Raw genomic sequence first — 13,313 nt, 5'->3', positions numbered from 1 at the left:
GCATATTGAAAAGCAGAGACATTACTTTGCCAACAAAGGTCCGTCTAGTCAAAGCTATGGTTTTCCCAGTAGTCATGTATAGATGTGAGAGTTGGACTATAAAGAAAGCTGAGTGCCGAAGAATTGATGCTTTTGCACTGTGGTGTTGGAGAAGACTCTTGAGAGTCCCTTGGACTGCAAGGAGATCAGACCAGTAAATCCTAAAGGAAATCAGTCCTGAATATTCATTGGAAGGACTGATGCTGAAGCTGAAGCTCCAATACTTTGGCCACCTGATGTGAAGAACGGACTCATTGGAAAAGACCTTGATGCTGGGAAAGATTGAAGGTGGGAGGAGATGGGGATGACAGAGGATGAGATGGTTGGTTGGCATCACTGACTTGATGGACATGAGCTTGAGCAAGCTCCGGGAGTTGGTGATGGACAGGGAAGCCTGTCCTGCTATGGTCCATGGGGTTGCAAAGAGTCAGAAATGACTGAGCAACTGAACTGAACTGAACTAAACTGTAATAAAGATAGCCTATGGCTTTTACATAGGAAGTTAGAAGGGTTTTGGAATCTATGTGCTGGGAATGGTGTACAAAGTTCATATTATAAATCACAATGTCACAACACCCCTGTCAAAAATCAGTTGCCTATAAATGTATGTTCTAGACACTCAGTCCGGTTCCATTGATCCATACATCTGTCCTTATGCCAGTACCACACAGTATTGATGGCTGTAGCTTTGTAGGAAGCTAAGAATTCAGAAAATGTGAATCTTCTAAATTTCTTCTGTTTAAAGATTGTTTTGGCTATCCTAGCATTTCTATTTGAGGATTGGTTTGTCAATTTCTGCAGAAAACTAGCTGAATTTTGATAGGTGTTGCACTGAATCCATAGATTAATTTAAAGAGTATTGCCATTTAAAAATATTAGATTATCAGTGGAATGTATTTCCATTTAATTGCTTTCAGCATTGTTTTGTAGCTTTCAGCATATAAGACTTGTGCTTTTTGTGAAATATCAAGATATTCCTAAGTATTTTATTTTCTTGTTGCTGTTGTAAATGGAGTTGTTTTCTAATTTAATTTTGGATTGTTTGTTGTTTGTGATTTTTGCATATTGATCTTCTCTTTTGCAACTTTGCTGAATTTGTTTAGCAAACAAATTCATTAGGGATGAATTTCCAAGGATTTTCTATGTATATGTTTGCTATTTGTAGTTGAAGATAGCTTTACTTATTCTTTTCTAATCCAGCTATTTATTTTTCTTGCTTAATTGCTCTGGCTGGAATCTATTTAAATGTTGAACAGAAGTGGTAAGAGCAGACAGACATCCTTGCTGATCTTAGGAAGAAAGTATTCAATTGTTTACTGTTAAGTCTGATGTTAGCTGTGGGTTTTTCATAGGTATGCTTTATCAGGTTGAGAATGTTTCCCTCCATTCCTAGTTTGTTGAATGTTTTATGACAGGGTGTTGGATTTTGTCAATATATGATTTTAGGGGACATAAACGTTCACACTAGAGCATATGGTATATAACTTTGATTTTCATGTGTTTAATTACCCTTGAATTCCTAAAATAAAACCCAGTTGATCATGATGCATAATTCTTTTTATATGTTGTTGGATTCACTTTGCTATTATTTTGTTGAAGATTTTTTTCTCTACATTAATAAGAGATATTGGTCTGTAGTTTTCTTGTGATGTCTTTGTCTCCTTTTGATCCAACATAATACTGGCTTCACATAATGAGTTAAGTGTTATGTCTTATATTTTTGGAAAAGTTTGTAAAGGATTGCCATTAATTAATTTTCTTTCATTTGGTAATGTTCACTAGGGAGGCCACCTGGTCCTGTGTCCTTCTTTGTGAGAAGTTTTTGAATACTAATTCAATCTCTTTACTTGTTATTTGTCTATTCAGATACTCTTTCTTCTTAAATCAAGTTTCGTAGTGTGTGTCCTTCCTAGGAATTGTCCATTTCATGTAGGTTATATAATTTGTTGGCAATTACACATTCCTTTTTAACATTGTTTCTTTATACACTACTTTTCAAACTTCCTGCTATTTTAGATGGACCTTTCTTTAGTGTAGATTAAGAAGATTTTCCAACTATGTGGCTGTTATCTATGAAAGCCACACATTGGGAAATGAGGTTTTAAGAATAACCAACATTATTTTTATTAATATTTTGCATTTTGTCTTTTAGGATTGTATACTCATCAAACAGAAATATAAAAAGCTACGAAGAAGAAATTCTTAGGAAAAAGATAGTGGAAAGTGGAGTACCACAAAAGAAATGTGACTTCAGTGTTGGAAATTGTACTGACCATGATAGAAGGTTATCTGTAGAGTTCTTAAGTAAAAGATCATCTGATCATTCTCTTCTGAAACATGAAATTCCAAAAGATATCAACAGCAAAGAGGAAAATGTAATTTCCACTGGTGAGGTATTTTTTGTGGATTTTTATAAACTTTTATAGCCATGAAAGTAATTATATTCTAAACACTTAGAGAAAAACATACTTCAAAAATCAGCTCTGTTGAACATTTTTTTATAAGTAGATGAAAGTCAGTATAAATGAAAGTATATAATTTATGAGTGAATGGAAATAATAATATGGCCTACTCCCAGTTTTCCCAAGTAATTAGAGATGGAGTTATTATTAATAAATACAGACATAATTCACAATTTTCCTTTTAAGCTTCTATATATTTTCACTCTTATTCTAATCTACACAAGCAAAAGCTTTAGCACACTGTAGAATCAGTTCTAACACAATGTATACGTTCCTTAAAAAACTCCATGCAACACAAAAATCACCAATACATTTTGTCGTGACACATTTTTAAAAGATCGGAACCTAAAAAAACTAGGAACATAGTTTTATCCATGTTAAATGATTCAGCAATACATAAATACTACAATAAATATGGCATTTGACCTTGAAAAAGAGGTCTAGTTTGTTTGTAGAAGTGGGTGTCAAAAGGGTTGCAGCTTGTGAATTGCTGTGAATTGGTGGAAGGAGTATTTTAAGGATGTAGATATAGATACAGTAGATATTCCAACAGGAGACTCAAGAGCCTTGGATAAGAGAACAAACTGTTTATTACTTATAGAGCGTCTCAGAACCACTTCTCAACCCTCAGTCCCCATGAGGGCTTAATGTTACCTGCTGTTCACATGCAATGGAGTTGCACCATAGGAGGGGAACCCCAACTTTATGAGACTTTTACAGGCTGCCGGCAGACCTGCTCATCCTCCTCCACAGAGGGAGAGACCTTTACTTTGGAAGGTAGATAAATCTTGTCTGGTGAGGGGAAGGTAGGAATGTAAGGAAATGATTTTGAGGAGAGGATAGTCTCTGAATCTTTCTGGAGCATCTCATTATCTCTAACTTCCAAGATGTATTTGTTGTTTAATCACCCTTGATCCAAATTTGCCAGTGCTCTGCTCAGAAAGGACAGACCATACAAAAACAAAAATATTCATAGAAAATGGTCTCCCAGCAGCTGTTATCTGAAATCAGATGGAAATTTGTAACACCAGAAATGAGTAGGCATGGGTGAACTGAGGTTTCTGGTAGGTGTCTTAGGTATTTATGTTTTATGTATATTCTTTCATGGCTCAGTCCAACTGGATACAGTTCCTTGCATTGACTTAGTATTTCTTATGGATTACCTTGCACCTAAGGAAAGGAAAAATTCCCGTTATGCAAAAATTGTTCCCTAATATGTCAGTTGTGTTGGATCAAACTCATGTTTTCAAAACATGTGTTACAGTTGAATTGACTGTACATGATAGTATCTGTTAACTAAAAGATTTTTATTACTGATGTTTAGTGCAGCAACAATAAAAACAAACTGATTTAAGCTCAGTTAGGTTTCTTTTGTATATGTTCACCATATTGTATTATGGTAAATGAATGCATGCATGCATGCATGCCTCTTTTAGGCTTGAGATAGATCTGTTCATTTTTTAAACTATCTCATTTAGTCTCAGCCCTACAAAGAAAGTGGTTACAGACTGATTTTATAGATGAGGACAGTAAGGCTCAGAGAGTATAAGGGACTTTCTAAGGCCACACAGATGGGGCAGTTGACCGAGCTGATATTCGATACCCATTTTTCTTGCCTCTAGCCTAGAACTCTGCCATGGGCCCACAATAGCCGATTAAAGTGGCCAAACAGATTTTTAGTGTAGATGGAAAGAGTTCATTTACCCCTCAACCCCTTGCCTTTATCTATTTTCTCCTCCATCACTCCATGGAAATCCCACCCCGCCCCGCCCCACGTTGATCAGTTTAATAGACACTTGTTTGCCGCATCTTATAAAGTCCTTTGCCATCCTCCATACTGTCCGTGCCACCCTCCTTGAAACTTCCTCTGTCTTCTTGACTCTGTGCTATCTGGATTTTCCCTCTCAGTCACTGCTCAGTCTCCTTCACCAGCACTTCCTCTTCAATTTTTTTTTTTTGAGGTTCATATCCGACCACTGACCAGACATATCTGTCTAAATATACCTCTAAATATAAATATCTCAAAATTTAACCTGTGTCAGACAGATCTAATCACCTGCCTTTCCCAGCCTGCTCTTCTTTTAAATACTGCATAATGTGAATTATATTAATTATATTACTATCTTTCTTTCTTCCTTTTTTTTATACACTCTTTTATTTCTTTATTTTAGACCTCACCATGTGACATTCGGGATCTTTGTTCCCAGCCCAGGGATCAAATTCATGTGTTATATTGTTTCCCACACTTCTACCAACCCAAATTTTGTGTTAGAAAATTGTATATAAAATATTTGTTAATGTTGCAGGCTTTATGGTCATATCTTTTTGCCTTGTCATGCTGTTCATGGTGTTCTCAAGGCAAGAATGCTGAAGTGGTTTGCCATTCCCTTCTCCAGGACATCATATACCTTCCAGTTATATTCATTTATTGATGCTTTGGCTTATAGGACTAAAAGTTAGTAAACAAGACTGATAATGGCATTGGAACTTTAATAATTCCTTCCTGTTATTGCACTATAAGTATTAAAGGGGGGTAGATTCTGCCCCCACGATTATGTGTCTTTGGCATAAGGTTTATCATGCACCCTGCAGTGGAATCATGGAGTCCTAGCCACTGGACTGCCAGGGAATTCCCTATATTAACTATCTTTCTTCTCAGTTACTCTTTTATCCTTCATTCAATTCATGAGCATGTCTGTTGATTTGCCTCCTAAATATTCTTAAATACTTCTCTCCTTTATCCTCCTGCCATTTCTTTATTTCAGTAAGTTGCTATTTTCTTTGAGAATTTGAACCTCAACTGGTCACCTGACTTCTTGTGCCACCTTCCATTTCTATTGTATAGAACAAAATTTGTTCATTGCAAGCCTGACCATGGCACTTGCCTTATTAAAACTCTTTAGTAGTCTCCCACAGCCTTAGTATAAATCCCAGCTTCTTTCCCATGGTATAAGGGGATTTGGGGAACTGACTGCCACCTAGTACTCTGCTGCCTCCTATCTTCACAACCCCTCACACCCCCTGAGCTCTGCTCTTACTGACTTGGCATTTCATCTGAAAGAACAGTATTTTGTTACTTCTGTGCTTTTATACTTGCTATTTGTTCCTGGAATGCCCTTCTAATCAGCACATTATTCAAATACAAACTTTTGAAGATTTGATACAAAGATTGAACAAAAGATTTGATACAAGATTGAACAAAACAGATAGTGTTACTGTCTTGCAGTTTAGAGAAGGTATAATCAGGTTGGTTATGTACCAAGTGTGTTAAGGACTCAAATAGGGCACATTAACCTAGACGTAGGCCTTCAGAAAAAACTACATGGAAGGAATAATAGGCCTTCAGAGAAAGCTGTGTGGAAGGAATAATATCTGAACTGAATCCTGAAGAAAAAGCAGATGTTGACCAGACATAGAGAGTTTAGGGAAGAAGTAGTCCAGGCAAAGGAAACGACACTCCTGGAGGCAAAGAACCAGGCACATAGCAAATTTGGAACACCATGCATGGTTTGTTGTGGGTCTAGAGTAAAGGAGGGGATAAGAATAGTCACAGTAAGGGATGAACCTGGATATATAAGCAGAAGACAGACAATGAAGAGCCTTATTATATAAAGGATGACTTTATATTTTGTGGTCCAAACAAGGATTCTTTTGAAAGAGTAAAAAATGAAAAATTATCATTGCTGTTGAATGTTATTCTAGGGGAACAGGCATTAACTGGACTGCCCCCAGGCAAACCAAGAGATGTGGTGGCCTTATTCATAAGGCATTTAAGTGGTACTATTTTGCAGGCTTAAAGAGTATGAACAGAGCAAGTTTAAGGTAGAATGGAATGATGACTTCAGGTTGAGGAACAGTTTTGGGTTTCTGTAATTGTGTGTTGTTGTTTTCTTTTCTGGGTACCACTTCTGACTCCAAATGTGTGTGGGTTTTTTTTTTTCCCCCACACAACCAATTCTCCTAACACCAGCTGGGCATCCAACAGTTCAATTCTAATGGTAACTATCCAGAGTTAGCAACAGATAAATGCCACAGGTTAAGGGCTTAGTGCTGCAATATTCTCCCCACTTCAGATGGTAAACGCAAGTCGGGTGCCTAGGCTACTGTCGGGGAGGAAAGAGTTCTTTCTACCCTCTTAGGTTCTGTGACTGGCCTAAGAATTAAATTGAAATAAGACAGATTAACAGGAGGGGGGAGAATGGTTTTCATCACTTATTTTTGCACCAGGAGTTTCACCAAAAAAAGGAGATTCAAGAAGATGGCTAGATAATCGAGGGTTATTTATCATCTTGACTTTCCCTGGTGGCTCAGCAGTAAAGAATCCTACTGCATGAATCCACCTGCAATGCAGGAGACGTGGGTTCAATCCCTGAGTCAGGAAGATCCCCTGGAGAAGGAAATTGCAACCCACTCCAGTATTCTTATCCTGGAAATCCCATGGACAAAGGAACTTGGTGGGCTACAGTCCACAGGGTTACAGAAAGAACTGGATGCAATTTATCGACTAAACAACAAAATATTATCTTAGGCTAAGTGAAAGAAAGGCATTCTGGGCTACTAGATGGTGGAGGCAAGTTATGGGAAGGTGAGAGGAGAAAATGTATGGTAAATAAGGGTTGTCTTGTTATACAGATAATAGTCAAGTGAAGAGAATAGTTTCTTCCTAAGAAGGAGATAGCTTTGCACATGGAAATTTCCTTTACAAAAGGAAAATTTTTTACTTTTATTTTTAGGCAGTTGGGGGATGTAAATAGCTTTCCCTGCATCTGCTCCCTCTCAAGTACCTTTAGCTCAAAATAATCCTCATGCCAGAGTGGCATGTTTTGGGGTGACATATCCCCATTACTACCCACTCTTGTGCCCAGCGACTACAAATTCCAGAGTTCCCATGACCACCCTCCTACAAAGTTCAATAATTTTCTAGAATGACTCACAGAACTCAGGAACACATTTCACTTATATTTACCTATTTGTTATAAAAGATATAATTTAGGAACAGCCAAATGAAAAAGATACAGGGCTAGGTATGCGGGTTGGGTAGAGAAGGGAAGGTATACAGAACAAATATCCATGCCCTCTCAAGGTGTGCTATCTTTTCAAAAGTCGGTATGTTCACCAACCCAGTAGTTCCCTGAATCTTATTGTTCAAGAATTTTTATAATTCAGTCTATAGCTCCCTTTCCCTCCCTAGAGGTCTGGGGAAGGGCCTGAAACTTCCCCCTCCCTGATGACATATTTGTCCTTTCTGGTGACCAGCCCCCATCCTGAAGCTCTTTAGGGGCCTTAACCCAGAGTCACCTCATTAGCATTCTGGTTTCTAAATATATACATTTGTAAATTGGTTACTGGGAATCTGTTCCCAGGGACCCATCCTCAACAGTTATACTAACAAAAATTTCCAGACTGATAGAGCTATAATATACAATGTAGTATTTTTCTTTTTAAATATATATACATGTTTTATATTTCACTTCCCAAAGCCTAAATTATGAATCTTTTGAAGTAGAGGTAGTTCTTAAAATATTTTCTATAACTCTTTATACTGTATATGGTACTAGACTCATAATAAGTGCTCTATAAGTCCCATTGATTTTAGTTGAATTTCTGTTGGTTCACAGATCATCCTAGCCATAAATCCATGAACAGAAACAGGAAGAAACTAAGTGATGAAAAAGAATATCAAACTTGGGAAATTTTTTAACTTTTTAAGTCAGATGTTTGTGAAGTGGCTTCAATTTTGGTGTATAATTTATAATAGTATTACTATATTTAAATGTGTATCTATATTTAAAGGTATATCTACATTTAAGTATAAGTAGAAATATATATTTCAGAGCAGAAGGAATTGATGATTTTAAAGTTTCATTTAACTTTGAATTTACCACTTAAAGATTTCACTCACTGTTACTTTCTTTCAGTAACTAATCAAGATAACCATGTGGAAAAACATTTTGCTAGTTTTAGAATACAATGGACATGAGTTTGAGCTAACTCTGGGAGATAGTGAAGGACAGCCTGGCGTGCTGCAGTCCATGGGGTTGCAAAGAGTTGGACACAACTGAGTGACTGAGCAACAACAAGAATACAAAATTTTGAAATATATATACTATTAAAGAAACTATTTTTTGTCTTGTTTTTCTCTTTTAAAGATATTTATGACTTGGAACCTGCATCTGAATTAGGAGAAGATTTACTGAAGCTTTATGTGAAACACTGTTGCCCAGATATTGATATTTATGTTGACGGAAAAAGTTTTAAAGCTCACAGGTAAATAGGCATGTGATTAATTTGGTATTCTGGTTGTGACAGTAAAGTGTCAGGGTGGCTGTCTTTTTCTAACACAGTGGTTTTCAAGATCTGATTCACATAGGCTGCAGAGGTTCCATGGAGATGCCTCAGGAGGTCTCTGACGGGAATTGTTTGGACCATAGACAGAATTTTCTATCTGCAGTTTCACACATGCACAGATGACCCACTGAGACATGTGCACATGCTCAGCTAGAGCAGATCTGTGCTGTGCATTGGGCATGAACCTAAGATTTCATTAGAAGAAAATATACTGTTGCCTAAAATGGATTTGAAAGCCACTGAAAATGTCATTAAATGCAGTTTTTAATTTCATAGTCATTATGGTATTGAAAATGATTATTGCTACATGAATGACATTTTCTCTGAATGCATTTTGGCTCAAAGTCTTTAATTCTAAATAGATGATTCTCATGAATAGCATTGATTAGGAGGTTTAATTTTTCAGTGTACTTTTTAAAAACCATTATTCTGTAGAATTGGGTTGCTTAGGCATTCCAGGCTTTTAGAGTTTAAATTAAAGCCTGCTGCCTGTTTAGGTCAGGCTCTTTTTTTGTAAGTAACTAAAATCTGCTTAAAGAAAGAAAAGATGTTAATAAGAAATAGAGATTTTTTTTTCTTGGAACTCAAGGGAAAGAGGTACAGCTGGGCCTCACAACAGACTAGAATTGGAAAGCTGAGGAACCCAGAGTTATCCTCCCTGCCTCTTTATGTTTCAAATAGAATGTTAAGTTATTCTGGTACTGCGGAAGAGGAAGAAACAGACTATTTTTGCAGAGGCTAGAAGCAGTCTTGTAGGTTCAAGGGTGCACAGCCCTTAATGAAGTTAGCAGTGGGTTTAGATTACAGAAATCCAAGCCAAACAGTAGCAATGTTTGTACTCTCATACTGGTTTTGCCACTTAATTGACTGAAGTACATTGCTAAACTCTTAAGACTGCCAGTTTCCATCAGACTGCCATCCAAAGTTTGAATTCTTCTTTCTGAGAACACATATTTTTAAAATATATATACACATTTTCCTATTTTTTATGAAATCCCCATTATGTATAGTAAAATACAGAGTGTGATAGAGATTTATTTATATATTTTCCATATTATGGATCTGTATTTTCCATATGTGGGAATATAAATATACATATTCCCAAATGGTATGTGTGCATGCCTTTCTTTCTTCTTGGTTAGTGTAGAGCGACAACACAATTTTACTTTTAAAATTAATTTGCTTTGAGTTTGTTTTATGCCAGATTTTTCTTGAAACTTATGGAACCCTAGGACTATTGTTGTCATACTGGGAAAGCAGGACTCTGTGACCATTTGCATTATGTTTTCCAACACTGTCTATATTTGGCTTCTCCCTGTGTACTGCCTGACAGTGGACTGTTTTAATAGCTGCATCTAGAATATTAGGACAGCTCTTGCTACATTTCTGGCTTATTTTGTTCACCTAGTGATAAAAAAGAAATTTATATTAACTAGAAAGGCAATTTCCTGAGGATATGTTTCAAGAAGATCTGGCTTAAGTTCTCTTACTTGGTTGGCACCCTTATATGAGTTAAAGTGACAGATTCTAAATCCTAAGATTACCTTCCTATTCCAAACTTGAACGTTTTTCTGTTTGTACCTAAAATTTTATTATTCAGTTCAAAGATTATTATATCAGTAGTTCAGAAAACACAGGCATACTTTGTTTTCCTTTATTGCACTTTGCAGATAATTGTGTTTTTTATGACTTGAAGATATGTGGCAGCTCTGCATTGAGCAAGGCTGTCAGCACTATTTTTCCAACAGCATTGGCTCACTTCATGACTCTGTGTCACCATTTTAGTAATTCTCACAACATTTCAGACTTTTGCTTGATCCACAGCCCAATACCTGGAGTCCTTTATTTGCTGCAAGATGATCTGATGCCAGTCACTTGCTTGTGGTGGCACAACTAAGCTAAAGAAGTCATTTATAACTGGGTAATTACGAGTGTGTGTTCTGTGTTGGAACCTGTCTGCCTGGGTTTGAATTCCAGCCTCACCATCTTTAGCTGTATGAATTTGGGGAAGTTATTTAATCATTCTGTGTTTTAGCATCCTCAGCAAAGATGGAGATTATAATAGTACCCATCTTAGAGAGTTATTACTGGGTTTCCCTGATGGCTCAGTGGTAAAGAATCTGCCTGCCAGTGCAGGAGACTCAGGTTCAATCCCTGGATCAGAAAGATCCCCAAGAGAAGGAAATGGCAACCCACTCCAGTATTCTTGCTTGGGACATCCCATGAACAGAGGACCCTGGTGGGCTGTAGTCCATGGGGTCACAAAAGAGTTGGACATGACTTAGCAACTAAACAACAATGTATAGGGTCATTATGGTGATTAAATTACTAAAAGCATTTAAAGTACTTTGAACAATGCCTGGCACGTAGTAAGTACCATGTAAGTGTTTGCTGTCATCATCCAGGTAATAGGCCTTTGATATGAGCTTTTGTATAGATAGTAGCAACAGCTTGAGTGTCCTTTATTTATGTGGGACATGCAGAGAAAGGTGATTTGAATCACTTGCATTTCTCCCCAACCCAAGGAGCAAAGGGATAGCAGTAGACTTCCTACACTGTTCTGTCTCTACACAGGCCTTACCCTCATCACAGTGTTACTTCTCCACTCTTCCCACATCTTAGTTCTTGCTTATCTCCAAAGGAGATAAGAGAGCTTTTTTCTCCTGCTCAAAGGAGAAAAAGAGAGCTCTGTTTATTTGCAGGCAGAGAGATTATAGTAAAAGGACTCATTAGAGTTCATGGATCCCATTTGTTAGTTACTGCTTTTCTGAGTGTTGCTTCCTGGAGTACTACAACACATTACTCCTGTTGTGGATTTCTGTGACATCACTTTTCTGCCTGAATTGCTGTCAATCACCAGATGAATACCATCTGTATACTTGGCATTTCTCTCTACTTGTATTTCCTCCTGTCATCTTTCAGTTCAGTTCAGTTCAGTAGCTCAGTGGTGTCCAACTCTTTGCGACCCCATGAATCGCAGCACGCCAGGCCTCCCTGTCCACCACCAACTCCTGGAGTTTACCCAAACTCATGTCCATCGAGTTGGTGATGCCATCCAGCCATCTCATCCTCTGTCGTCCCCTTCTCCTCCTGCCCCCAATCCCTCCCAACATCAGGGTCTTTTCCAATGAGTCAACTCTTCGCATGAGGTGGCCAGAGTATTGGAGTTTCAGCTTCAGCATCAGTCCTTCCAATGAACACCCAGGACTGATTTCCTTTAGGGTTTAGCCTACCTCAAATTATCCACCTGATCTCTCATTTTATCGTGTCAATTATTATCCTATTATTTTCTTAATGAAATTTAATCTATATTTTTAAACTCATTTATTTGTTGTACTTCATTATTCCATAATTAAGATTCTCTCATATTACTTTATTGAAAAAGCAGGGCAGTGATTTCCTAATTTTAACTTTCTAACACTTAAGATCCTATATCCCTTCCAAATACCTTTTTTATTTTTTTCTTCAGTGCCTGATATTATACCATCAGACTTTCATTCATGGGGTTAAGATGCTATCAAATCTCCCTTTAAAATGTAGATTCTCTAAGGCTTCTCTGGTGGGTCAGTGTTGAAGGGTCCACCTGCCAATGCAGGGGACACGGGTTTGATCCTTGGTCCAGAAAGATCCCACATGCCATGGAGCAGCTGAGTCCATACACCACAATTGTTGAGCTTGTGCTCTGGAGCCTGGAGCTGCAACTACTGAGCCCATGTGCCACAACTACTGAAGTCCCTGTGTCTGAGAGCCCGTGCTCCACAAGAGAAGCCACCACAATGAGAAGCCAGCACACTGCAGCTGGAGAGTAGCCTGCTCACCACAGCTAGAGAAAAGCCTGTGCAGCAACTAAGACCTAAGGACAGCCAAAAATAAATAAAATTATTATTTTTATTTTTTTAATGAAGATTGTCTGAAACTACAATTTAATAAGTCAGCACTGAGTTAGGAAATGAGTGTCCTTCAGTCAGTTCAAGACACTAGAGTCACTCAGTCGTGTCCAACTTTTTGCAACCCCATGGACTGTAGCATGCCAGGCTTCTCTGTCCATCATAACTCCCAGAGTTTGCTCAAGCTCATGTCCATTGAGTCGGTGATGCCATCCAACCATCTCAATCGCTGTCATCTCCTCCTCCTGCCTTCAATCTTTCCCAGCATCAGGGTCTTTTCCAGTGAGTCAGTTCTTCACATCAGGTGGCTAAAGTATTGGAGTTTCAGCTTCAACATCAGTCCTTCCAAAGAATATTCAAGACTGATTTCCTTTAGGATTGATTGGTCTGATCTCCTTGCAGTCCAAGGGACTCTCAAGAGTCTTCTCCAACACCACAGTTCAAAAGCATCAATTCTTTGGCGCTCAATTTTCTTCACAGTCCAACTCTCACATCCATACATGACCACTGGAAAAACCATAGCTTTGACTAGATGGACCTTTGTTGGCAAAGTAATGTCTCTGCTTTTTAATAAGGT

At 37.8% G+C, this 13,313-nt stretch overlaps 1 protein-coding gene across 6 annotated transcripts in view; it reads left to right on the top strand.

Annotated features, from left to right (window-relative positions):
• BTBD8 (BTB domain containing 8) overlaps nt 1-13,313 on the top strand; it is a 93,674-nt gene that overhangs the window by 21,961 nt on the left and 58,400 nt on the right. For 4 of the 6 annotated variants that reach the window (XM_019957063.2, XM_019957062.2, XM_019957061.2 and 1 more), the window contains 2 exons: nt 2,192-2,427; nt 8,651-8,768. In XM_019957063.2, coding sequence (XP_019812622.2) covers nt 2,192-2,427; nt 8,651-8,768 — 354 coding nt within the window. Of the gene's footprint in view, nt 1-2,191; nt 2,433-8,650; nt 8,769-10,677; nt 10,771-13,313 lie in introns of those variants that run through there. The other 2 variants (XM_070786119.1, XM_019957064.2) reach the window with 2 other exon arrangements.

Source organism: Bos indicus, chromosome 3 (genome assembly GCF_029378745.1).
Source record: "Bos indicus isolate NIAB-ARS_2022 breed Sahiwal x Tharparkar chromosome 3, NIAB-ARS_B.indTharparkar_mat_pri_1.0, whole genome shotgun sequence".
Taxonomy (NCBI): Eukaryota; Metazoa; Chordata; class Mammalia; order Artiodactyla; family Bovidae; genus Bos; species Bos indicus.
The sequence above is the reverse complement of the archived record's forward strand: the minus strand, read 5'-3'. Positions and strand labels throughout refer to the sequence as shown.